The sequence below is a fragment of the Ctenocephalides felis genome, unplaced genomic scaffold, assembly GCF_003426905.1.
Source record: "Ctenocephalides felis isolate EL2017-DRISC unplaced genomic scaffold, ASM342690v1 CF-g0.4_SCAFFOLD_01604, whole genome shotgun sequence".
Lineage (NCBI taxonomy): Eukaryota > Metazoa > Arthropoda > Insecta > Siphonaptera > Pulicidae > Ctenocephalides > Ctenocephalides felis.
Genome location: NW_020537758.1, coordinates 7468224 through 7496000, shown reverse-complemented (window position 1 = coordinate 7496000; position 27777 = coordinate 7468224). Strand labels below are relative to the sequence as shown.

Below are 27777 nucleotides of genomic sequence, written 5' to 3'. Positions count from 1 at the left end.
AATACTATTATAAATACTTTTTAATTAAATTGAGAACAACCTTACGTTTGTATTTCGTATATTGCAAATTGCAAACTTGGACATGTTGTAGGGAGTTCAAACCTAATTTATTTGAATTTTTCGTATAGGAGTGTTTGTGATAGTTTATAGGAATATGTTATTCAAAGAAATGTAGGAAAATGTTCCCCAGAATTTTCTATTGCATTTATCAAAAAATCGATTTCAAAGTCATTTTATTCAAAACTTTTATCTCGAAGTGTATAAATGTTTTCACGGATTTCTAGTAAATTTTATCTAGTTTTTGCTAAGCAAAAAAAATAAAGCGCCCGGTACAAAGTTTTCGAGTATCAAAAAAAATTATTTCTAAAAAAAATCTTTAATCAAATTATACCAATTTACAAACAAAATAAACAAAAATATCTATCATGTTAGGTAAATTACAATTTATCAATATCAGACATTCCATAATTATTGCAACAAACATGTGATTATGTATAAAATTGATTAAATATTATAAATAATTATGAAATAAAAAAAAACTAAGATAAATGTATACGTTCTTTATAAATACTTTTCTAAATGTTAAATATTCAATTCTTGCATATTTTTTAAATTACGTTATAAAAAATACATCATAAACTGATATTTAGATAATTTAATTTATAAAAATTTTCATAGCTAAAAGTAAAAATTGAACTAAAAGTTTTTCCAGATTTTACGTATGCACGTTAACCTAAAACAAAGGGTCGATCCAGGTTGCGTGCACTTTTAGGCAAAAACAAATCCCTAACTGCATTATATTAGAAAAAACAATATACAATATGTAGTCAAATAATAAAATATGACTTATAATACTATTATAAATATTTTTTAATTAAATTGAGTACATCTCTATGTTTATATTACGTGTATTGCAAAATGCAAACTTGGACATATTGTAACGAGTTCAAACCTAATTTATTTGAATTTTTTGTATAGAGGTGCTTGTAATGAGTGCTCGATACAAAGTTTTTGAGTTATTCAATTAAATGTACAAAAATGTCCCTAATTTTCTAGAAAAGAATGTGCAAAACGAAGTTTTTGAGTTATATAAAAAAATGCAGAAAATTGTCCCGAATCCTCTATTTGTTGAACTAATTATATTGTATTAGTTTTAGTTATAGTTATTTTGAAACACTAAAACCAGACAAGATATTCAATTTATCGTATATATAATATGACTTTTAAATATGTGATAATTACAACTATTTAATATTAATATATATTATTTCTATTTTTACAGATATTATACAAATTGCACACAACTCGGAGGAAATCCATTCCAAGGAACAATTTCTTTTGACAATATTGGACTAGCGTGGGTGGCAATTTTTTTGGTGAGTAAAAATAGAAAATAATATGTTAATATTTCAGCATCAAATAAACGTTTCAAATCAACCTCAAATTTTATTTTCCTAGACCGACCTTTAGCTTTATTCTGAATTTGTTCCAACAATTTGGCCCTCGTATTAGGGCCATTGATATGTAAATTTCTCGACGAACATGTGTTGTTGTCGTCGCTCTCCATTTTATGGAGCTTTGCAGAGTATTTTTTTTTGTCAGAAACTTCATTCAAATCGGATTCCACTTGGATTCCATTGAGCGAATAATGCCCTATCAATTACCGGGTTCGAATCGCAAACGGAATATTTTAAAGGCTAATATATGGGGCATCCATCCGAGGGAGCAAAAAAGAGTGTGAATGAGTGAATACAGGGATATAGACACATACACATATATACATATATATATATATATATATTATATATATTACTATTTCCATTACTTGTTGCTAGAATTTTTCCTGCAAGTTTAAATAAAAACAAACTATTTTTAATATAAACTTTGCCCGAAGTCGTCGTCTTTCAGAAAGTTAGTTTAGCAAAAGTTGATGGCAATATTTCGAGAATTTAAACTGAATAAAGAACATTATTAAAATTGCATAGAAACGACATTGGACGGGGACTGAATTTTAATGAAAAATCTCCTGTTTTGAGCTCACGACGTAGAAAATATCTAGGAAATATTTTAATACACAGAATACGAAGGATAAAGACTTAAAAGACATAGTTGTTGTAAGATTAAAATAATTCAATCATTGAAATATCAAATTTACAAATTTCAATATGTCTACTTTAATCAAGCGTACTAAAATTGATAAGTTTTTTTGGACAATATGAGCGTAAATAAATTTTGAAAATTTATATACAACTTGTGGTTTTAATTTTTTTGATCTACCAATTATGCGTAGCATATACATATATATGTAAAATTGATATACTGGTTTATAAAATCATTAATTTTTATATCATGTATTTATGACAGACAGATTGTATAATTTTTTTACATTTTCTCAAAAATATTTTATTTATTGGCACTATATATTTATTTTACTGCATTTGAAAGAGGTAAAATAAAATTTGTATACAAACAATGAATCATGGAATTACTTTTATAAATATATTTATATATATATATATATATATAAATAAAATAAATAAAATATATATATATATATATATGTATATTATATATATATGTGTGTGTGTATGTATATACCAATTTATGGTGACATAAAATAATTACGGCGGTTTCAAGAAGACATAAATTTAGTTATATTGCTATAAATTCGCATTTACAACACTCATAAACTATTACTTTAATACGCCACAAAATAATTATTTTCTTGTGTTATTATACATAAATATTTTACGGATGTTATTATTTATTCATGTTTGATAATCGTAAATTGTTACATTTTAAAACTGGGTAATTTTTTAATAGAAATATTTTATTATAATATATTATAATATTTATATATATATATATATATATATAGATATATGTATATAAATGTTTAAACAAATTATCCAATTATTCTTACCATATAATTCATTATCATATCTACAAATTCTGATTTCGACAGAAAGTGTGATGATGGATCGTAACTAGGTCTGAAATTTTTAGACATTTTTGCTAGAATTTTATACAGCCTTCTGAAATAATTACGACTACTTGTCAATAGGTAAACCTTAACTATATGCTGAATTAGCAAAAAGTTGATAATGCTAAAAATGTACAAACAGGCGGCATAAATTAGCTTTAAAATATAAAGATTTCTGTCGATTTATTTTTTACAGTTTTCTACAGTTATACTTAGACTGCTTGCCGATAGACAAAGTTTTACGAACTGCTTCATTAGAAATAAATTGAAAAATCAACCTCAAAATCTGTAATCAGTAGTTATTTTTTGAAAACTTTTATCAAGATTTTTTTTACAAAGCTACTTGCCAATAGGTAAATTTATTGGTCTGCATTAGGAAAAAGTTACCAGTAACGGATTATTTATAAATTGCTCATATAAAACTATTAAAAAATCTGTGGTAATTTTTATTCATTGTTTGTAAACTTTTATCAAGATTTCTATGCATAGCTATGACTACTTGCCAATAGGCAAACTTCAGCTCATTTCTTAATTGAAAAATAATTACCATTGTTGGATACATTGATGACCTATAATGTATGTATTGCAAGTTAGAATTTATCGGTCCAATTTTATAAAAAAATTGTCTCAATTATTTTGCCCGAAATAGCTTTCGGTAACGGATTGTTTATAAAAAGCTCACGTGAAACAGCTAAAAAATCTGTCGTAATTTTTATTCATTGTTTGTATCAAGATTTTTAAACATAGCTATGACTACTTGCCAATAGCCAATCTTTAGCTCATTTCTTAATTAAAAAAGAATTATCATTGGTGAATACATTGATGACTTATAATAAAATCTCTAGAAAACTGCAAATTTTTGCACAATTAGTTTAGTATCTCTAAAACGGCTGGACCTACTTTTGCTAAAAACTAATTAGCACATTTGCCTATCAATAGAAATCGAATGTTCTTTGAACCATTCCATTCGGTTTATCCGTGCGCCCGATAACACACACACATCCATTTTTTCTGAAGTATTCTAAAATGTTCAGAAACCTCTGAAACGTGAAGATATGGAAAAAAAATTATTTTCAATTTTCGATCCATTACTATAACTTACCCTACGGGAGGTTAAAAAGAATTACCATGACGACTTATTATGTATGTATTTTAAGTTAGAATTTTATAAAATTTTTGTCTCAATTCTTTTTCCGCAAGAAATAGCTCTCCCCCGACAATTCATTAAAAGTCGCCTTCCGACAATGCACAAACGTTTTTCCGTGACAGTAGAAACAATCGAATGCCGTCACCTGTACCTAAAACCGCTATCACTATCACTATCGGCGGAATAGTTGTGTGCCACTTTGTTCTCTCTCTCGAAAGAGAGTCGAATCGAGAGTAGTGAGAGAGGGTGGCGTTAGTCGGATCGAGCCAACTTCCGTATTCGAAACTTTGAGGTTTTGCCGGTTCCCGAGGAATTAAATATTAAAGCTCTCACCCATCGCCCATCGCCCTTCTCGCTTATAACGCTCTCTGCTCCGTCGCCCAACCTGCGGAAAGGGTGAGGTCGAGGGTTGAAGCTGTATGGAGGAGCAGCGAGCGAGGCTTATGTGCGCCGACAAAGAGAAACAAACAAAACATGTTGCAAGGCTGCCAGTGCGGTTCATGTTAATATTTCATATACACACCATATATATGCACACACATTTATATTTAAATTCATTATATATATATATATATATATATATATATATATATATCAGGGTGTCCCAGAACGCAACGTCAACCCGAAATAAGCATATTGTTTTGATCTTAATTGTCATGAAAAATATCTAACGTTTGAAAATTAAGCTTTAGCCAAATTGTGATAATTTTTCGCTTATTGTGGCTAATTTTCATTAAGGGGGTTGTTCTTTTTTTGTTACAAAAAACGCAAGGTATTTGTTTTTGTTTTTTCTCGAAATGTATTTATCATAGAGACATGCGGTTTTTTTTAAACAAAAATTACAAAATCATAGAATATTACGTGATTTTCTTCTTTTTTTTGCGCCGTCGTTTTTTAACCAGGGGGCGCCAAAGTCGGTCTTGCAAAAACGATCTCTTTTGCGGTGCCACAGATAAATCTGTTGCGATTCGCCCGAAACAAAAAAAAAACTACGTTGAAGATGAAGTTTGAATCCAGTCCCGCTACCAAAATGAAAGAAAAAAAGCAAGAAGGAACAAAATGGCAGCTATTTAAAAAAAAAGTGTCAAAAAAGGCCTTTTTTGGGGCGAGAAGCTTCGCAAAAATTTTTTGCGTAATGTTATCAAGTTGTTTGAGGTAGGGGGACTAGGTATTGCAGTGGTGAACAAATTAAAAAAAAATGCAAGTTGATCCGACTTGTAGTTTTTTTTTAATTTGTGGCACCGCATTGAAAAAAGTCAATTTGAGAAAAACGTATTTAAAGTTCTTAATATAATGTACAGAATACACCATTTAATTTAATGTACTAAATACACCATGGTGTTCAAAGATGCTGACACATTAAAAAGGTCATGTGCATGAGGTATTCAAATGAAAAAGAGGAATCTGGCATACAATAGCTCGCGGAGCGATAAAAAAACGCTTTCAGAGGATCATACATATAGAGATATATATATCTATAACTTCGTCAAAAAATAGATATTGAGATGATTTTTTTTTAAAATGATTCTAAGGTTTTTATCTTTCATAATATCAAAAAATCTCAAAACCGAAACAAAGAAAAATAAAAAAAGAACAACCCCCTTAATTTTGTTCATTCAAACGTTGGATCCGTAATCATAAATAACATTTCTAGGTCGATTGGGTCTAATTTTCCAGAATTAAGACTTTTTGTTGGAACAGTGAGTTTGAAATTTTCAAAATTGAATTTGTATAATATCTGGAAAAATAGAAATAATTATATATCAATATTAAATATTCGTAATTACTATATATTTAGAAATTTTAATAAGTATATAATTTAGAATATCTTGTTTAGTTTTCTAGTAAGAATAATTAGAACTATAACAATAAAATTAGTTTAACATATAGAGGATTCGGGACAGTAGTCTGCATTTTTTCAATTAGCTCAAAAACTTCGATCCGCACGCTTTTTTTAGTTAGCTTAGGTAAAAGTAGATAAAATTTACTACGACTCCATGTACAATATCTTATACACTCTCATGGGAAAATTTTAAATAAATGAATCAAGTTTGGCTCGTCTGTGAGCAAATATGATACATATAGATTTGGGAGATTTTTCTACATTTTTTATATAACTCAAAAACTTTGTTTCGCACATTTTTTTTAAACTAACTAGCAAAACCATTAAAAATTTCGCATGTACTCCTATTTGAAATGTTTAAATAAACACAACTAATTCCACTCGCCCGTGATCAAATATGATACATATGAAAGATTCGGGACATCATTCTACATTTTTTTAAATAACTCGAATACTTTGTACCTGGCACTCTTTTCTAGTTACCTTAGCAGAAACTAGATAAAATTTACTAGAAATCCGTGTGAAGAATTATATATGCTCCGAGATGAAAGTTTTGAATAAAATGACAATCGATTTTTTGATAAACGCAATAGAAAATTCGGGATATTTTTCTACATTTTTAACGACTTTAAAATGCTCTCAAATAAAAAATTCTTGACAGTTTCATAACATTAAAATTCAAGAAGGAAAATAAAAACCTAAAAATAACATGATTTTTTAGTGCATTTTACTTTCCATACATATATTTTTCTTATTTATTTATGTTCGTTTATTTTTTTTATTTATTCATATTTATTTATGTCCAATCTAAAATAAAAATGTGTAATTTGTTGTTAATCAGATTTTCTAACAAGAACAAAATATATAAATAAAATAATGCATTGCACAAAATATATAAATTAATTACAAATGCAGAAAGTAACAATTATTTACCTGTGATTTTGAACTATAAAAAAATCGCCTTTCTAATTTTAAGATTTGCAAATTTAATATAATGAAATTTTGCTTTAAATTGCTTGAAGGGAAGGTTGAATATATATATATATATATATATATATATATATATATTAACAAAGTCTAATAATCGGGCATAACATCAATAAAAAACATGAATTTTTTCAAAAATTTATTTTAAATCCATACGTTTCGGCTATAATCCTAGCCTTCATTCAGTGGAAAAATTAGTTGATCTTAGTGTTAAATTGGAAAATTTTAATAATCCATGGTATTAGGATATGGTAATGCACTATACTATGTATTATAAACATTAACTTGAAATTACACAATATTTTCACAAAATACTGATTTGAAAAAATCACAAATGGATAGTGTGTTATTCGTAGACTGGTTGAAGATGTATATATATATATATATATATATATATATATAATCTGTTCAGAATGCGAATATAGCTCTGTTTCCCCAGATCGTTGATGAATAATTGACTAATAGCCACGATTCACATTCACCTTTATATATATATATATATATATATATATATATATATATATATATTTATATCTATATATATATATATTGTATATAAATATATTGTTTATAATAATTTTTTATTGTATATAGTAATTTTTTAATATATTGAAGATTAATTTAGTTTAATAATTCGATAATTTTTTATTTTCAGGTGATTTCTTTGGAAGGCTGGACAGATATTATGTACTATGTCCAGGACGCTCATAGCTTTTGGGATTGGATTTATTTTGTTTTGCTTATTGTGGTAAGTTTTTAAATGAAATATTATTATTATATATATATATATATATATATATATATATGTGTGTGTGTCTATATGTCTATTAGTATATATTACAAGAATTTATTACCGTGTTTAAGAAACTCGTCTAAAACTTCACGGCCGCAAATTCGAAAATTTAATAACCATAACTCCGTACGAAGAACTCCAGTTGAAAACTTGAAATTTCACCCTTCAAGAATTTCAATGCATCATTAAAGTTAAATGAGCAAATATTACAAGGAATCATTAAGTAATATTTGCGGTTCGCGGAATGTTTGCTAACTAATAGCTGCGGGGTGAAATGATACCTACTACATTATAGTAATTTTTATATTAATATATATATATATATATATATTATAGAATATATATATATATATAGTATGTATATATAGTGTATATATTAAATGTTGGATCTGATATATTGCCATGGTTTAACAATGTTCAAACAATGTCTGAAGCCGACGGAATTTCTAACTGATAACAGCAAGGTGATTGATTAAGATAAATGGTGTCACTACAAACCCAAAATGGGTTCATGAATCCAAAATTACTTCCACGATAGCCTACTGCTAATTCCTTTCTTCACCTCATGATAGACAGACACCCATTTAGATGGTCTCTCTAATGAAACAAATATTTATATAGTAAAATTATTTCATTAAAAAATTATTTTGAAAAAAAATTCTAAAATATTTTGAATTAACGTGAGATAGAAAATTTCCTGGTATGTGTGAATAGTTATGGATGTTCGTCAAAATTATAAACTCTCTGAACGTAAAAAAATTTATCCCAACTGATTTTCCTCGAAATGTTTTCTAATTTTCAAAATCAGTTTAAGATTTTTTGCGATTAAACAATTTTTTTTGCTTTTTCTGCTACGACTTGGCCGATCGTCTCACAAAACTAATAAATACAAAAGAATTTTGAAATCGTAGACAAAAATTCAAATTTTGCTCATTTTTTACACCAATTATTGTGTCAACCGATTCAGAATGACTTGAAACATGGATGTAATGAATGTATGTGTGTGTGTGTGTTGATTTTGAATATTTCAAAAAACATTCGATTCGTATTGATAAGGAGACGTGCTGATTAGTTTTTGGCAAAAGCAGGTTTAGCCGTTCCGAAGATACGGGGCAAAAAGTACAGAAAACGCTAACTCAGTTTTTAAGAGAACGGAGCGTCTGATTTTAATAATTCATTTTTTAATAAACATTTTAATTGTATTGACAATATGAAGAATTGATCAAATTTTTATGAGGGCAGGTTTAGCGGTTTCGGAGATCTAACGAAAAAAGTAAAAAAGAATGCCATTAATCGGTCAAAAATGATCATTGGACATATGACAAATTATCAGATATTTTATAGAGATTTTAACAACAAGTATAAATTTTGCTTACATTCCTATGGGTTCCGTACCAATGTTTATCCGTTACACAGCGACGCGGCGCTTACGCGCTTTATATTTTATCTCTATGCAGTTAAAGCAGTACGATTGCTTTGAAAAAAGTTCAGATCTTCCAAAATATGTCAAAATAAAGAAAACATTTTTTTTTTCAAAAAAAATTTATAGTTTCTTAAAAATCAAATTTTTTCGAAGTAAATTTTTTTCAAAATTGTTGTTTGTTTTTAAAAAAATAATAATTTGTGATACGGGAAGTTCCTGCAATTTGCCTTAAGGCCTAACGATGCCCTAATTGCCTTTAAAAAGAATTCCACTTACAGCTAGTTTTGCGATTAAATAAAAAAAATCACACTTTGCTGCCACGACTTCGCCAAGCGTCTCACAAAACTAATAAATTCATTACATTTTTGAAATCGTAGACAAAAATTCAAATTTTGCACATTTTTTTACACCAATTATTGTGTCAACCGATTCAAAATGTCTTAAAAACATTAAAAACACAAAAATAAGCAAATCGAACTTTTAAGTGAAATTTTTTTAAGTGCAATATTTTATTTCTTATTTATCATCACATTTTCACATAAAGATCAAATATAAATTACACCTATTTTAGGGATTAGATTTATTCAATTTTTATTTCAAGTTCATATTTCGAATTCACACGTCGAAGTGCATTATAGAGTATGTATTGCAAGTATGTATTTTGTATGAAAAATAGACTTATTTCATATTCCTGTTTACGGTTCGTGAGCTCCAGAAAATTCCCAATGGGATTCTTATAGCAAATATTGAATATATATGAACCTACGTGATACGGAGGTAATCGATATATATATATATATATATATATATATAATATATATCCAGAATATCACCTAAAATTTATTTTAACTAATTTATTTTTTATTTTCCAGATCGGAAGCTTTTTCATGATCAACTTGTGTTTAGTCGTCATTGCCACACAATTTAGTGAAACCAAAAAACGGGAAATGGCCAGAATGCGTCAAGAAAGGGCCAGGTATGAAATATACATTCTACTCAATTTTCACTAAATGTTTTTTTTTTTTCTATATTTTATTTTAGGTTTAATTCGACGTCGACTTTGGCCTCTTCGACGAACAACAGCGAACCTGCGACTTGTTATGCAGAAATTGTTAGGTACATCGCCCACATTTACAGGAGGTACAAAAGGAGGCTCATGAAGAGGATCAGGCTTTATAGGTATAGGAGGTAATTTTGTACTTTGTACTAACCACTAATTAATAATAGATATAGTAATAGATATCTATATATTCTAAACTCACCTGGCAATTCTGCATTGTCATGGCAACGCTATCTTATGCTTTTTTCTGTTAGAAAATGTCGATTTACTGTGTGATCAGGCGATTTTCACATATAAACAGGCAAGGAGAAATTTTATGATAACTACACTATATAGAATTTTTTTATCATAACATTCTTCTGTGCTTGTTTATATGCAAAATACTCCTGATCTCATACCAAATAGATAGACATTTTCACTAACAAGAAAAAATTATAATATAGCGTTTTTTTTTAACTTTTTATTTGGCCTCGCTTCCTCTGAGCACTTTTCATATCATATTCAATCTATTTATATCTTATTCTATATTCTTCTTCTTCTTAATTTCTTCAATTTTTGCTGTTTTCTATCAATTTCCTAATTCTATTCAACTTCTATCTTTATTTCATTTATTTTTTTCTTCATACTTCTTTTTAATCTCAGCAAATTCTGATATTTTTTTTTTCTTACTACTAATTCCATTCAGCTTTTCGAATTCTGTAATTCCTATTTTTCTTAATTTTTATTCAATTTCTACTTAACAAATGCAATTTTCATTTAAATTCAAATTAACTATACATATTTTTCATAAATTCCTAAAAATTATTTTTTATCTTAATAACTCTAGAAATTTTCTGAATTTTGTTTCCAAGCGTTCTGAATTTAATATTACGGTGTTCCCTTAATTTATAGAAATTTGTATATCTACATGTTAATTTATTTTTCTAATAGGTTTTATGTAATAAGTACAAAAATAGCTCTAGAACTGCTCCTTGGGGTACTCCAAAATTGATCACTTTTTTCTTTTCTCTCTTTTTGGTAAGAATTTACATAATGTATTTCGAAGAGTATATTTACGTCATAATTTTTTTATTCTCCAGATATTTGTTATTTCAATAACTTTAGAATTCTTCTAAATTTTGTCTCCAAGCGATCTGAATTTATTATCACAGTGTTTTTTATGAATTTTAAAATTCATTAGAATATTGTACATCTACCTGCTAGTCTATTTTTCTAATGATTTATATGTAATAAGTCCAATAGTAGTCCTAGAACTGTTCCTTGAGGTACTCCAGATCCTTTTATTCTTTTCTCTCTTTTTGATAAAAATTTACATAATGTATTTAAAAGACTATATTCACGTCATAATTTTTTCATTTTGAAGATATTTTTTATCTTAATAACTTTAGAATTCTTTTAAATTTTGTCTCCAAGTGATCTGAATTTATTATCACACTATTCTATTATTATCACACTTATTCTATATGAATTTTAAAATTCTACCATCTACCTGCAAATATATTTTTCTAATTGTTTATATATAATAAGTCTAATAGTAGCCCTGGAACTATTCCTTGGGGTACTCCAGAATTGACCACTTTTCTCCTTTTCTTCCTTTTTGGTAATGAGCTTATATTAAATTTAGAAGAGTATATTAACGTCATATTTTTTTATTCTCCAGATATTTTTTATCCCAATAACTTTAGAATTTTTCTAAATTTTGTTTCTAAGCGTTATGAATTTATTATCACAGTGTTCTCTTTAAATTTTAAAATTCATCAGAATATTGTATATCTACCAGCTAATCTATTTTTATAATTGTTTATATGTAATAAGTCCAATAGTAGCCCTAGAACTGTTCCTTGAGGTACACCAGAATTGGCCACTTTTCTTCTTTTCTCTCTTTTTGGTAATAATTTAGATAATGCATTTTGAAGAGTATATTTACGTCATAATTTTTTTATTCTCCAGATACTTTTTATCTCAATAACTTTAGAATTCTTCTAAATTTTGCCTTCAAGCGATATGAATTTATTATCACAGTGTTCTCTATAAATTTTAAAATTTATTAGAATATTGTATATCTACCTGCTAATTCATTTTTCTAATTGTTTTATATGTAATAAGTGCAAAAGTAGACCTAGAACTGTTCTTTGGGGTACTCCAGAATTGATCACTTTTCTTCTTTTCTCTCTTTTCGGTAAATTATTTATATAATGTATTTCGAAGAGTATATTCACGTCATTTTTTTATTCTCCAGAAATTTTTTATCTCATTAACTTTAGAATTCTTCTAAATTTTGTCTCTAAGCGATCTGAATTTATTACCACGGTGTTATCTATAAGTTTTAAAGTTCATTACAATATTCTATATCTACCTGCTAATTTATTTTTCTAATTGTTCATATGTAATAAGTGCAAAAATAACCCTAGAACTGTTCCTTGGGGTACTCCAGAAATGGTTTTTTTTTTTTCTTTTTTTTTTGGTAATAATTTTTATATTTAATTTAGAAGAGTATATTCACGTCATATTTTTTTTATTCTCCACATATTTTTTATCTCGATAACTTTAGAATTCTTCTAAAATTGGCTCCCAGCGATTTTTTATTCTCCCGATATTTTTTATCTCAATAACATTAGAATTTTTCTAAATTTTGTCTTCAAGCGATCTCAATTTTTTTTTAACAACTCTGGAGTACCACTGGCAAAGGCAGGTCCATCCGTTTCGAAAATACGGAGCTAAATATAAAAAAATGGCAGATTTTAAGAGATCTAAGCATCCGATTTGAATGATTCAAAAAACTTTCTACATGTGTTTTTATTTTTTATTCCAAGGCAACATAGAAAAGAGCAATCACTGATGTCAAAGGGCGGTCCTTCGCCCGCCCAAGGACAAATTTATCATCATCCCCATTGTCCCAGGTCTAGGCAGAATATTCTAAATTCCCAAAGGTCTCCACTTTTGGGCCAACAGGCTGCAGGTCAAATGATTATCGGACCCAATCATATGGTAAGGGATATATAAACAAAAGGGATGTTTTCATTATATATATATATATATATATATATATATATATATATATATGAGTGAGTTCTTGAGGGCGATACATCAAACAAAGAAAAGCCAAAGATTTATAAAATAATCTTTATTTCCAAACGTTTCGACATTCAATTTAATGTCATCATCAGTGGATCTAAAAACAGTATGAAAATTAGCATATCTAGGTAATTATAATATATGTGGATTGGTAAAGTAACTATACAATAAGAGAAAAATTAACAAACAGCAACACTTAACAACAAACCAAATATAAAAGATAGGAAAGGTAGTAGAGACTAGAATTAAATAAATAATTAAAAAGTATAGGCAAAAATATTTAAGTACACTCATATAAACCTACGCATATATACATATATATACATACACATATACACACATATACATATATATATACATATATATATATATATATATATATATATACATGCATATATCCATATACACACACATACAAACATATAATACACATATACATATACAGATACAACAATATATACCTATATATGTACATATACATGTAAGACTATACACATATAAATATATGTATATACATATATGCAACGTGCATGCATATTCACAACGACGGTACATGTACATGTATGAACCATACAATACTCATACCTACTATCTATGTAACTATAGCTATACACGTATACACATACATATACGCATAAACATGTATATACACATATATACACACATATATATATACATATATATACATACATATATATATATATATATATATATATATATATACACAATACATATATAATATACATATGTACATAAATGCTCACAAATATATATATATATATATATATATATATATACATATACATATACATATAATATATATATATAATACATACATACATATACATATACATATATATATACATATATATACACATATATATATACATACATACATGCATATACACGTATATATAATTACATGTATACACATATAAATATGCACATACATACAAACATACATGTAAATTAGCAATATACATATATATACATACATATATACAAATACATATATATATATATATAAACATACAATATATGTAAACTCGTATATATGTAAAGCAAACAAATTATTTATGAAGATGGATAAAACATATAAAATACAAGTGGACTTACATTACGTTGGTTAGTTACATATAGAGAAGTGTACACAGCACTAGAGATTTTGGCACTAACATTTATACAACTAACTTGTCAGCACTATGCATTTTTTTATATAATTTTTTTGTATGATGTGTAAACAGAAAATGATAGTTTTATTGAACAAAAATGTAAGTAGAATTATGTAATTTCTGCCACGACTTCTGTACTTTGCTAGTACCGAGGCATATATAAAAGTCACCACATGTTTTGAGAGATTTTTAAGGGTCATTCCAGGATTGTTATGGGCGGGTAGTAGTAGAAAATAGTCGGAAGTTGAAACTAGTAATGTTAGGCTAGGTTTGTATGGTTAGAATTAGGAGAAAAAAAATTGGAAATATTATTTAGTATTACTAAGTAGTTATACTAATAACTCAAAAATCTAAAATAAAAATTTTTTAAGGTTTATTCAAAATTTGCTATGTATGGGTAGGTAAAGCTCGGGTATCAAGGCCGAAGTTAAACTAGGAAGTGTTGGCAAGGTTAGTAAGGTCACTTAGTTTTGTTCAGAGGAGATAAATTTGGAAACATTATTTAGTATTACTTGGTAGTTATCGCAGAGTAAGGAGGAATCCGATCTTTTATTCACCACGTGGTCACATATTGATATGAAACAAGATTCTGCAAAACGTCTCTGAATGGTGTTCCGTTCATGGTAGAGAATACTGGCATTATAAAAGTTAAAGGAGTGTTTGAAATTTTTTATGTGTTCTGTTATCATAGTTCAAGAACTCACTCATATATTTCAACATCAAAATTAACTACTAAATCATATATATATATATATATATATATATATATATATATATATATATATATATATATTATCTTTCTCCTCAGATGGCTCTTCAACCCCTATACCCGCCTCCAACAAATCAGCAACAAATGTTGATGAATAACACTGCCGCTGGTGGTGCTGGAGGACCGACGTCCTCCAGTTGCATAGAATTACCTTTGTCTAGCCCAGATAATTCTTTGAGTGATGCCCAAGTGACTTTGACGCCTCCGAGTCTTTTGCTGCTCCACCACGCCTGCGAAGACCAACAAACAAAAGGGTTTGAAAAAAAGGGCTTAAGACCTGCCCTTTTGAGGGTACCCAGCGCCGCAACTGTGGACGGAGATGTAAGTAGAATAAATTTTTTTTTGTGTGTAGTAAAAATATTTTTAGTTGATTGGTGTTTAAAGTAGGGTGGTTCTTGATATGGACATTTTTGAATTTCTTTGCTCCCAAGGGCTTAAATGCTTCCAAATTGATATAAGAAAATTCTCTGAAAGTTTTAGCTCTTAATATTAACTTATAGATAGCGCGCAATTCAATGTTATTATTATTAATATTTATTATTTTTATGTATTTCTATATATGAAACTTGAGGTTGCAGCAATGGTATTTGGGCTAGTCCCAGCTAGGGTTTATACAAAAACCAACATTTCAAAAAACCGGGTGTCGAATTTTAATTTTGCTAAAAACCGGTTTTAACCGGTTTTCGAATTTTATACAGAAAACTAGTGGGGCGCATGGCATCGTGCCTTAAGGCAAATTGCTGGAACTTCCCGTACCAAAAATTATTTTTTTTTTGAAAAGATTAACATTTTTTAAAAAAATTTACTCTAAAAAAATAGATTTTTGAGGAACTATATAAATTTTTGACAAAAGTTTTTGTTTGAAAAATTTATTTTGAAATATTTTGGAATTTTTTGTACTGCTTTAATGCATAGAGACTAAATATCGAAGCGCGTAAGCGCCGCGTCGCTGTCTAACGCATAAGCATTGGTACGGAACCCATAGGAATGTTAACAAAATGTATACTCATTGTTAAAATCTCTATAAATATCTGATAATTTGATGTGCATATGTCTAATGTCTAATGATTATTGTTGACCGCCAAATGTTATTTTTTTTTACTTTTTTTACTAGATCTCTGAAACCGCTAGACCTAATTTCATAAAAATTCCATCAAATCTTCATCTTGATAATGCAAGTAAAATGTTTTTGAATTATTCAAATTGCTTCATCCCGATTCCCGAATTATTCAAATTGCTTCATCCCGATTCTTCCCGAAATCGTCGACAAACTTTGTATCCGTACACACACATACATCAATTTTCTCTAAGGTATGCCAATATATTCAGAAACCTTTGAAACGTAAAGATATATAAAAATTTCATTTTCGATTTTTGTGCGATTACTATAACTTACCCTACGGAAAGTTAATCATAAGAAATCAATTTATCACCTACAGAACATAACAATCGTCATTTCATTTCGAATCAAATTTCAAAAAAAAAAAATAGTTGCCAAATTTCCACAAAATTGAAAAAGTGCTCCCGCATAGTCACAGTCTAAACGCATTTGCAAATAATTCTGTGCGATATTTTCACTTATACTGTGCTCAGCTTGGCGGCATTTTCACATTTTTTCAATAATTTTCACACAAATTGAAAAGTGCTCCAGTACACAAACAGTCTAAACGCACTTGGGTAAACATTTACCAGAGTGGCGCTTAGACTGTGCTTAGCTTGGGTGATTTTTTGAATTTTTAGTCCAAATTACAAAAAAATTTTTTTGAAAAAAAATTAGAAACAAAAATTTTTTTTTTCCAAAATCAATTGTTTTGTTGAAAAAGCAGAAAGTTCTTTGAATCATTTAAATCGGACGCTTAGTTCTCTCAAAAACAGCCTTTTTTTTTAATTTAGCTCTGTAACTCCGAACCCTGGGCCTACCTTTGCCAAAAACTAATCATCACATCTCCCCTATCAATAGGAATCGAGTGTTTTTTAAACCATTCAAATCGGTTGATCCGTTCTCTCAAAAATTCGCTTTCTATTTTTTGCACTCTTTGCTCCATATCCCGTAACGGCTGGACCTGCCTTTGCCAAAACTAATCAGCACATCTCCCTATAATAGGAATCGATGTTTTTTAAACCATTCAAATCGGTTGTGATCCGTGCGCCCGAAAACGTGGACGAAAAAAAGCGGACATACAAAACACCCACACACACACACACACACACACACACATCCATTTTTTCTGAAGTATGCCAAAATGTTCAGAAACCTTCAAAACGTCGAGAAATGTAAAAAATTTTTGATTTCGATTTTTGGACGATTACTGTAACTTACCCTACGGGAAGTTAATAAATTTTTGCTCGAATATTTTGTAATTTATCCGCAAATTTAGTGTGATTTAGAGCAGTATTTTACTGAATTTATTTATTGTTCAATTTTATGGATAGTGAACAAAATTGTTTTAACTTTAATAGTAGAACTGAAAAATAATAGTTTATCTTGATTAAATAACTTTGAAAATAATTAATCATCATGCATCATTTTCTCATATAAGAATGAAAATATTATTATGATAGTGAAAGGAAAGTTTTCGAATAAATAGAATTAATACATTTTTAAATAAAAAACATTCATTAAATTAAAAAAAGAACATATTAGATACACGTTGATACATACTTGTTAATATAAATTTTAGTTGTAAAAACAATTAAGCTAAACTCGAGTATCGCCTGTTCCGAACAATTTTAATTAATTTTAAACATTTTAATTGTTTTTTTTGTTTAATAAAATATGATTTCAAACGCCTTTCGAATTGCTACTGAAATAGAAAATACGCGACCAAAATATGCTTGTTTTTAAAGCCTGATATAATAATTCTAAGCTTTTTGTTCTTTTATTTGTGGCTTCTAGGGTTTAAAACTCTTTTTTTTAAGATAGAGTAGAGGAAGCCACACTGATTTACATTAAAATACACACTAAAATAAAAATCTAAATTAATATATTCAAAACCTTTCTGGGAATCATTGCACACTGATAGATATCAAATGTTATTGAAGCGATATGATTTCAAGAATCAAAATGCTTTCATCTATCTTTTATATTTGCTGTATTTCAATGATAGTGAAATCCGACTTTTTTTTACTAAAAAACCGGTTTTCGAAATCCCAGCGCTGTGTTTTTGACCTGCGGCGTTGCGTTGTTTCAGGTTGCGGTACAAAATGACGCGGAACACGGCCTAAAAAACTGCCTATCGACAATTTTATTTTTATGTTTGAACAGTTGCATATTCACACTTTATATTTATATATCGGCATTTACTTATGGGTTAATATTATGAGCGCAATTCGATAAAAGATTTGTATGGAAAACAAGAGCGTCGAATTTTCAATAAAAAATGACACGAATTTTCACTTTTAATTCATTTGTCGCTAAGTTGTATCTAAAACTTTTTGTTTTTAATTTTCAAAATTTTTTCCATGCTATTTTCATACAAAACTTTGATTGAATTGCGCTCTATCTAAAAGTTAATATTAAGAGCTAAAACTTTCAGAGAATTGTTTTTTATCAATTTGGAACAATTTGAGCCCTTGGGAGCAAGAAAATTTAGAGTTTAGTTTAGAGTGTGAAAATTTAGGGTTGTGTATATATATCATTTGGTGTGGTGTGTGTGTGAGTGTGTGCAAACGAGAGAGCACACACTCTCTTTCCTACCTCAAAGGATTGTTAGCGTGAAATATAGCGAAGTGGAGATTGCGAAATTTCAATGCTTGTCATGCATAAATTATTGTATTATTCATTGCTGTTCCATCGCTCTCTCATCTCATTTCATATATACATTCGAGTGTGTATGACTACATTTCGTACTACATTTCCTACATTTCCAACATTTCTGTTTCTGCTAATACATATGTTACGGATCGTGTTATAAAGTATTTGAGGATTAAAATAATAACTAAGTAACTAAGATGAAAGTGGCATTTTACCTTTGAGGGTTTCAAAAAATCGAAAAATGTTTAGATAAAATTTAATACAATCTCATGTCTTGCACACCCTCCGACATAAAAGTTTGGAATAAAACGATTTTGAATTTGATCTTTTATTTTTTTCAGCAATTAATAAAAAATTTGGGACATTTTCTTGATTTTTGTCAAATAACTCACATATATCGTATGAAAGCACCTCTTTTCAGTTAGATAGGGAGAAACTAGATAAAATTTACTACGATTCCATGCTAACAGTTATATACATTCCGATATAAAAAATTGGAATAATAAAACGACATTGAATTCGATTTTACATTATTCTTTGGAAATAGATAGAATGGTAATTATATTAATTATAGTGCGCAAACACGTTCTTGTTAATATTTTTAGTCTATTATTTTAAATCTTAATTAATTTATATAATTAAACCAATTTTCGTATGACAGTTCAGTGTATGAACTTTATCTCAATTTTATATTTCTTGAAAAACGTCGAAAGCTTTTTTTAAAAAAATTTTTATAATAAATTATTTTGTGAAAGCATCTGGTATAAGAAAATACTGACAGAATTGCACATATCATATACATAGTTCTAGATCTAATTTGATAATTTGAATGAATGATAATATTTTTTACAAAACTAGAGAAGTTTTGTAGATTATTTATTAATTTTTTTGCTAATTTCAAAGCCATTTCTAAGTGACTTTATTGACTTATCACATCACATAAGCGAATTTCGACACAAATATTGGCTATAATATATTTTTAAACTTTGATGAATTGATGAATGCCCTCTCGTCGTAGGGCCGTAATATTTCAGTATGTTCTATAAGACCATGATATTTATCATCAAGAAGAGTTTCATAAAAATAACTATTATTTTTCAATATTTAATTACAAGATAACGGCTCTGTCGATTTTTATCTAAAACTAATCAGAATCATTCCCAGGCAAAATATTTTTCTATCCGTTTTTGATTTTTAAAATCGATTCAGGATTGTGAGCTAAGACGTGGTTAAAAATTTTTACAATTTCATGCAAATTCCAAAAAAAAAACGGCTCGGTTGATCGTGAGAAACGATAGTCCTCATCGAGATACATCGAATGGCTTTTAAATTTTTGAAATCGGTTCAGTCACACACACACACTTAAACTTTTTTCCAAACTTGATCTCATTCGATTCAGAATGGCTTGAAACGTCGAGAATCGGATTTTTTGATGAAAATATAAACTTCTCCTTCAGGAAGTTAATATAAAGGTTGCTTAAATTGTACCCCCCTGAGAAAATAATTGTGGAATATTTAGTAAAATTAAATTAAAACTTTTGGCGTGTTATTGAATCTTTCTTATTTTCATCATGGCAAATCATTATATATATATATATATATATATATATATATATATATATATACTTTGTATCCTTCACAATAGACTCCGTATACTGTCATATAAAACGTCGGGTCACGGCCTATTTATTATGATGAATTTCCCATTGAAATACTAATGGCCAGGAGAAAATCTCCAAGGAGTAACAAAACGTATATATTTATCAATATACATACATACATACATACACACGATACATATGACGATGATGATGATATGGCAATAATATTCGGGAATTAATCTTGTTTTCATCTGATGAAGTGATGAAGTGATTTGTTAGTAAAAGACACATGATGGTAATCAATATATATGTAATATATATATATATATATATATATATATATCGTACCTTCCAGTTATTTGTACGATATCTTTTGTCCGACATAATCAAATATGCAAATTAATTATTACAACCAACGCCAATAGAATCGTAATACATTTTATCAAACTATTAAACAAAAACAGAGACCGCCTTCTAATTTATTAAAATCCTTATCATATATCATCTCCCATCTCCCAACAATAATTTCCATAAATCCTATTATTCATATTCGGAGCAATCTATGAAATATAATATTTCAATATTTGTATTTCGTTATTTGAACTTTGGAATTGTTTTGTGTTTGCCAAATAAACACAACAGCGATATCAAAGTGAGCAGCATAGGAATCGACATGGTGGCAGCGGTGGGAGCAAATAATAATAACAAACATGGGACACGAATTTCTAAAACGAATCTTGGAATAGAATTTAGAAGCTAAAATTATATATATATATATATATATATATATATATATACAAAATGAACTTATGTTTCACAACAAAAATTTACGTTTTATGTCCGTGTTTGGCCTGTCAATCATTTCGCAGTTCTCGTTCTTGTCCTCTGGAATATATAGGAGATCATGTCGTCGTTTCGTATTCAAACTTCGTCCATTATTCAAATGACTGATAATTCGATTGTCGGTCCGCATCGTCAAAATGCACAATTCCTACTACCTAGTTCAATACAATACACAATACAACACATGTCGATAATACTAAACGACACGATATCTAAATGAAATAGATGAAACAGATATATATATATATATATATATATATATATTATGGTGGTCCGTAATATGGACATTTTCGAATTTCCTTGCTCCCAAAAACTCAAATGATTCCAAATTGATATAAATCAATTCTCTGAAAATCAATTGAAAAGCAATTCAATCAAACTTCGTATGGAAATAGCATGGAAATTTCTTTGAATAAAATGAAAATATTTGTTTTATTATTTTGAAATTAAAATATTTGTTTTTTTTTTAAAGTAAAATTTGGGTTTTATCATGAGTTAAATATGAATAAAACTTCACTAAAAAACACTCACTGACTAAAAGAGTGGTGAAAAATTATTCTATTACTAAAATAAAAATAGAGATAAGACAGAAAATTGAAATAGAGATTTGTGGAAGAAGGGTGAAAATGTAGAGTTGTATATAATTTTGAATTCAAATTTGAAAAAAAAGTGTCACCCTTAACAAAAACAAATTGTTTCTTTAAGTAACGTTTGAGCATTATTTTAAACCTCAAAAAAATCTTAACTGAAATTATGTTCGAATTAAAATCAGAAGAAAATTGATTTCAACATTTAGAAAAAACAGAGTAAACAGAGCTTGATAAGAATAAATAGTTTTTGGAAGTGAAAAAAAGTTCAATGTATTTTTTTCCAACTTTAAATTTAGAGAAAATTAAAATAAAAAAAGTTGTTCCTAAAATTTAAATAAATGTTAGGGATGGTCAAGTAGTTTAAAATTGCATTTGAAAACAAAGAATTTTAATCAAAGTCAACTTGCATATTAGTCACTTTGCATTTGTTTATAATTTTTCTTGTAACTTTTAGAGTATATCGAGTTGCTGTAGAGTTTTATGATGTTACGAAATATTATTGTTGGTTTAATTTAAAAAAAAAACTTGACAAATATTTTATTCATCCTAGATAACTATAAAAAAATGACAAAGTCACTAAAATGAAGTTGCAATACTAACTTTCTACTTTGAAATCAAATTTAAAGTATACCTAGTTGCTCTACAGTTTTATAATGTTAGAAAATAATATAGATAATTTTATTTCAAATAAATTTCCTGAATATTCTATATATTTTAGATAAATATTTCTTATTTTAGAAAAATATTTTTTGATAAGATAAATAAAACTTATAAAGTAAATAATAAACATATGTCTAAAACGTAAGTACTGCTTTAGTTGATAAAAACAAATAGTATTTTGAATGTATGTGTTTTGTTCATTTCGTATTAAAAATAATTAAATAAAAATATTGACCCCAAAATAAAAAAAGAATTGGGATTGGACTATCCTTAATAATAATAAATTATATTATAAAGTAAAGTTTAAACTTTTTTCTTTAAGCTCAAAAATCTGTACTAAAATTATGTCAAAAATATTAAATGAATGAACGCGGGATAAACAATGATTGAATTACTAAAATGGCTATGAAAAATAGGGGTTGGTGATGAAAAAGTAAAAATTTAGGGTTGTATATATTTTTCAATGCCATATTATACAAAAATAAAATCAAACAATTTTGTCCAAAAAAAATTAAGTGTGTACAGTCCTCACTACTTAGGGGTATGAAAAATAGATTGTTACCTTTAACAAATTTTAGGTTATTTTATGATATTTAACAAATTTAAGTGTCTTATATTTATTATTATTATTATTTTACAAATTTTTAGGTATTTTGATGAAAGAAATATTTTGTTAATAAGTATTTTAACATTATCAATCATATAGAATATATACTTCTATAAAATAAAATACTTTTTCGAAAAAATTAACTTTTCACACTTTCCATTTGCCAGTAGGCACAAGGCAAAGTATTTCCATGTAATTTAATAGTTTGAGCATTATAGAATTTGTGCCATAACTTCAAACTATTATTGGAAGTCGTATTTAATATGTAACGGATCATTTAACAAGGATAATAATCCTGTTCTAGTCATATCAGAGGATATATATCCGGCATTATAATTGGTACGATTTATATGATGCACTCGACATGGAAATGGAAATTTTACGATTGGATTTTATAGGGTGAAAAATCTACGAACTGCATTTTATTTGAAATGAAATAAAAACCATTCATTGAATAATTTTTGAAGTAAGAATTCTTCAGGTCCTGTAAGTGCCACTTTTTCCAACTTTTTTTCAAATTTCGTTTTCAAATTTGTACCAAGTCTTTGCAAACATTCCTGTTAGGTTTGAACTAGAATTAGAATATTAAATTTTTGAGTTAAGTTCTTATAAAATTTTGTATGAACATATATGAATCTATGTATATCAAAGTTTAGATAATTTAACCCACTTTCACGGCGTTTTGACAAATTTTGATACTCGCTAAAAAAAAATTTCAAAATCGTCTAAAGTTTGAAAAATTGTACAATGTCATATATCCTAAATTTCAGACTTAAATTTCTATTAAATTTTGACAATGTTTAGATATAATAATACATATTAATAATTTAGAATAATACATATTATTCTTTTCTAAGTATATCAAGACTTAGATCTTATGTCTTATTTCACTACGTTTTAACCAAATTTGATACTCGCTAAGAAAATTTTTCAAAATCGTCTAAAGTGCCACAAATAAAAAAAACAATTAGAATGTTAAAAATTAATTAATTGAAATTGCTCAGAACAGACAATAACAGAGTTTAGCTTAATTGTTTTTAAAACTATAATTGATATTAACAAGTATGTATCAACATGTATCTAACATTTTTTTTTGCTTAATTTAATGAATGTTTTTTTAGTTAAAAATGTATTATTTGTATTTATTCGAAAAAATTCCTTTTACTGTTATAAAAATATTTTCATTCTTATATGTGAAAATGATGCATGAATAACGAAAAATTATTTTCAAAGTTATTTAATCAAGATAAACTATTATTTTTTAGTTCTACTAAATAAAATTAAAATAATTTTGTTTACTATCTATAAAATTGAATAATAAATAAATTCAGTCACACACTAAATTTGCAGATAATTTACAGGATCGAGCAAAAATTTTACTTTCTATATAAAATTCGATTTAAAAACCGGTTTTTTAGCAAAATTAAAATTTGAAAACCGGTTTTTTGAAATGTCGGTTTTTGTATAAACCCTAGTTCTAAGTATATCAAGATTTAGATAAATTTGTCTTATTTCACTACGTTTTAACCAAATTTGATACTCGCTAAAAAAATTTTTCAAAATCGTCTAAAGTGCCACGTTTTCCAACTTTTTTTCAAGGTTTTCAGCTTTGGCTAATCCATGCTGAAAATTAAAGTTAAATAAATTCAGCCAATAATGTTATATTACAAAAATTTGACTCAAACAAATTGGCTTAATAATTAATTATATACATACATGTCTTTTAGTTATAAGGTCAGTTATGGATATTTTTTATTTACATCATCATCAATGTTGAGCCCACAGGCTAGTTTTGTTTCTATGCTAACTTGACTTTTCTAAAACCATTATTATAATCAATAATTTGTTATTTTCTATATATAAAAAAATAAGTCGGGTTTTTCTTCCTGACGAAATAACTCCAGAACGCATGAACCGATTTTAACAATTTTGTATTCGTTGGAAAGGTCTCGGGCTCTGCAAGGTTTACAGCTAAGCTGCTGGAACTTCACGCACCGTAATTGAAAATTCGAGTAATGACATTAGTAAGAATTAACAGAATTATGCTTGGTTAAGTCAACGAGCAATTCTTGCCGCAAAGAATAATGATGTACACGCACTGAATTTCACCATTCAATCAAAAATTGCTGGCGATTTGGTGACACACCAATGATTCCGACTGGTCTTGCGTTTGACTTCAAAGGATTGCAATTTCCAGTTTGCCTTGCGTTTGCAATAACAAGTTGCAAGACCAATCGCTTAGTGTTTGCAGGATAAATTTCAAATAGATTATTTAGAAAATCATTGTTTTTCACATGGGCAGTTAAACGTTGCCTGTTCAGGAGTTGGAAAACCATCCGATTTGTTTGTGTTAACGTCAGACAAAAAAACAAAAAATGTGGTTTACCAAAGAGCACTTCAATGAAACGGATAATTTGCGGATTCACTTTCATTTACTCAGAGAAGTTGAACTAAAAAACACTTCATTTTTGTAATCCAAATAAATTCATTACTGGTGTGTAATAAAATCAAATTTTTCCTTTTCAAATATAAAACAAACAAAAAATTTCTTCATCTTTCTCACGAAGCCATCTGGTGGCGAAACGGAGTTTGTCGGGTTTGCTAGTTTATATATATAATTTAATGAGTTAACACTTTATATGAAGAAATAAATTCAACTTCTATTTTTTTTCAGAACCAATCAGTCTCCGGCCTGCTCTCACCACCGCCCTCCATATCCAGCAGAAGAAAATCGGGTTCCTCCTCAGTCGCCTTCAGCGATGTGGTTCTGCTCCACCATTCAGCAGCCCCTCTGAACCCCAACTTGGCGAGTTCTATGAACCTGGTTCCGATCAGCACGAATTTGGGATCAGGACTCAACCTGGTACCTTTAGGATCGGCTGTCAACATTGTCCCTTTGACAACTGGTCAATTGGGGTCTACTGTCAACTTGGTATCCAATTTGGGAGTTGGTGGTGGTGCCAGTTGCTCGTCTGCCAATGTTTGTTCGAGTGAGAAAACTACGCAGACGGGGGATGGTGATATTTGGCAGGTAATTTATTTTTTTATTTATTTATTTATTTAAATATATAGCTCACAGATTACTCCAAGAGGACTCAAAAATATAGTTATTTTACATAATGAATAACAATTAATTATTAATAATTAGGTTGTCAAATATCTCCCTTCCGCTTTTTTGCTCTTGGTTTATAATACAAGAAGGCGGAAGGGAGATATTGGACAACCTATTATATACAAAATACTAAATCAATGCACATATTTGAACCCACAACTTATGCATTTGACGTTCAATGCTTATTTTAATGTATACCGAGTTGCTGTAGGTCATCATAATATTAAACAAAATTTAAAAGAATTGAATTCTGAACATACTTGTCTAACATCCTATTAATACCAAACAAATACTTTGCAATCTATTAGGTTGTCAAATATCTCCCTTCCGCTTTTTTGCTCTTGGTTTATAATACAAGAAGGCGGAAGGGAGATATTTGACAACCTTATATACAAAATTACAATATATAGTTAATAACATAAAATGCTTTACATAAAATTACATACAATGCAGAATGTAACAATATTATTTATAAACAGAATAAGATAAAATAATGAGATATTTGAAAAGAAAATAAAATAGTTAACTTGTGCAGATGGAGATTATTTGATTAGGTGAAGTGTTGTGAATATATATTTCATTATTAATTAAGTTAAAGTTAGAGGACATAAGTAAAATAGGCGAATTTAAGAGAGAATTAGATTTAGGAGTAGGATAATTGAAAAATAATTGTGAACGCGTAGATAGCCTTGGAACATTAAAGGATAGTTGATTAAGAATAAGAGGACAGTCTATAAAATTATTGCAAGGTTTAAATAAAAACATAATTGTACAGATAAATCGACGTGAGACAAGGGAAGGAATACCAAATTCTTTTAGTAAAGTGTTGTGGTCAAAGCCACGTTCAGGGTAAATTTCATATGTTTTATAATAAAGGTATTTCAGAAATTTTCGCTGAACCTTCTCTACCGAATCAGAGTTGTTGATTTGATGAGGATACCAAATAATCGAACCATATTCTAATTTTGAACGTACAATAGAATAGTACATACAAAGAAGTGCATTGGTAGATTTAAATTGTTTACAATTTCTCAGTATCAAACCTAAAGATTTGTATGCTCCATTACAAATATCAGTTATATGATCCGTGAAAAACTAACCAGAATCAAATAGAACTTCTAAATCTAAAATTTTATTACATCTATCCATGCTGGTGTTAGAAATTTTATAATCAAAAAGTATTGGAACGCGCTTATGTGAAAAACTAAGAATCTTGCACTTTGATATATTTAAATGTAATTTGTTATAGATACACCAAGAGTGGAAAGAGTCAAGTTGAGACTGTAATAATAAGCAGTCATCAATAGAATTTATTTTGAGATATAATAGGTTGTCAAATATCTCCCTTCCGCCTTTTT

At 28.1% G+C, this 27777-nt stretch overlaps 1 protein-coding gene across 1 annotated transcript in view; it reads left to right on the top strand.

The window, feature by feature from the left end:
- Positions 1 to 27777, top strand: part of LOC113373291 — a 213324-nt gene that overhangs the window by 63099 nt on the left and 122448 nt on the right. Inside the window, exons 10-14 of the mRNA XM_026613599.1 lie at positions 7616 to 7708; positions 10049 to 10152; positions 10218 to 10364; positions 13050 to 13224; positions 15292 to 15435. Of these exons, the coding sequence (XP_026469384.1) occupies positions 7616 to 7708; positions 10049 to 10152; positions 10218 to 10364; positions 13050 to 13224; positions 15292 to 15435 (663 nt within the window). The remainder of the gene's footprint in view (positions 1 to 7615; positions 7709 to 10048; positions 10153 to 10217; positions 10365 to 13049; positions 13225 to 15291; positions 15436 to 27777) is intronic.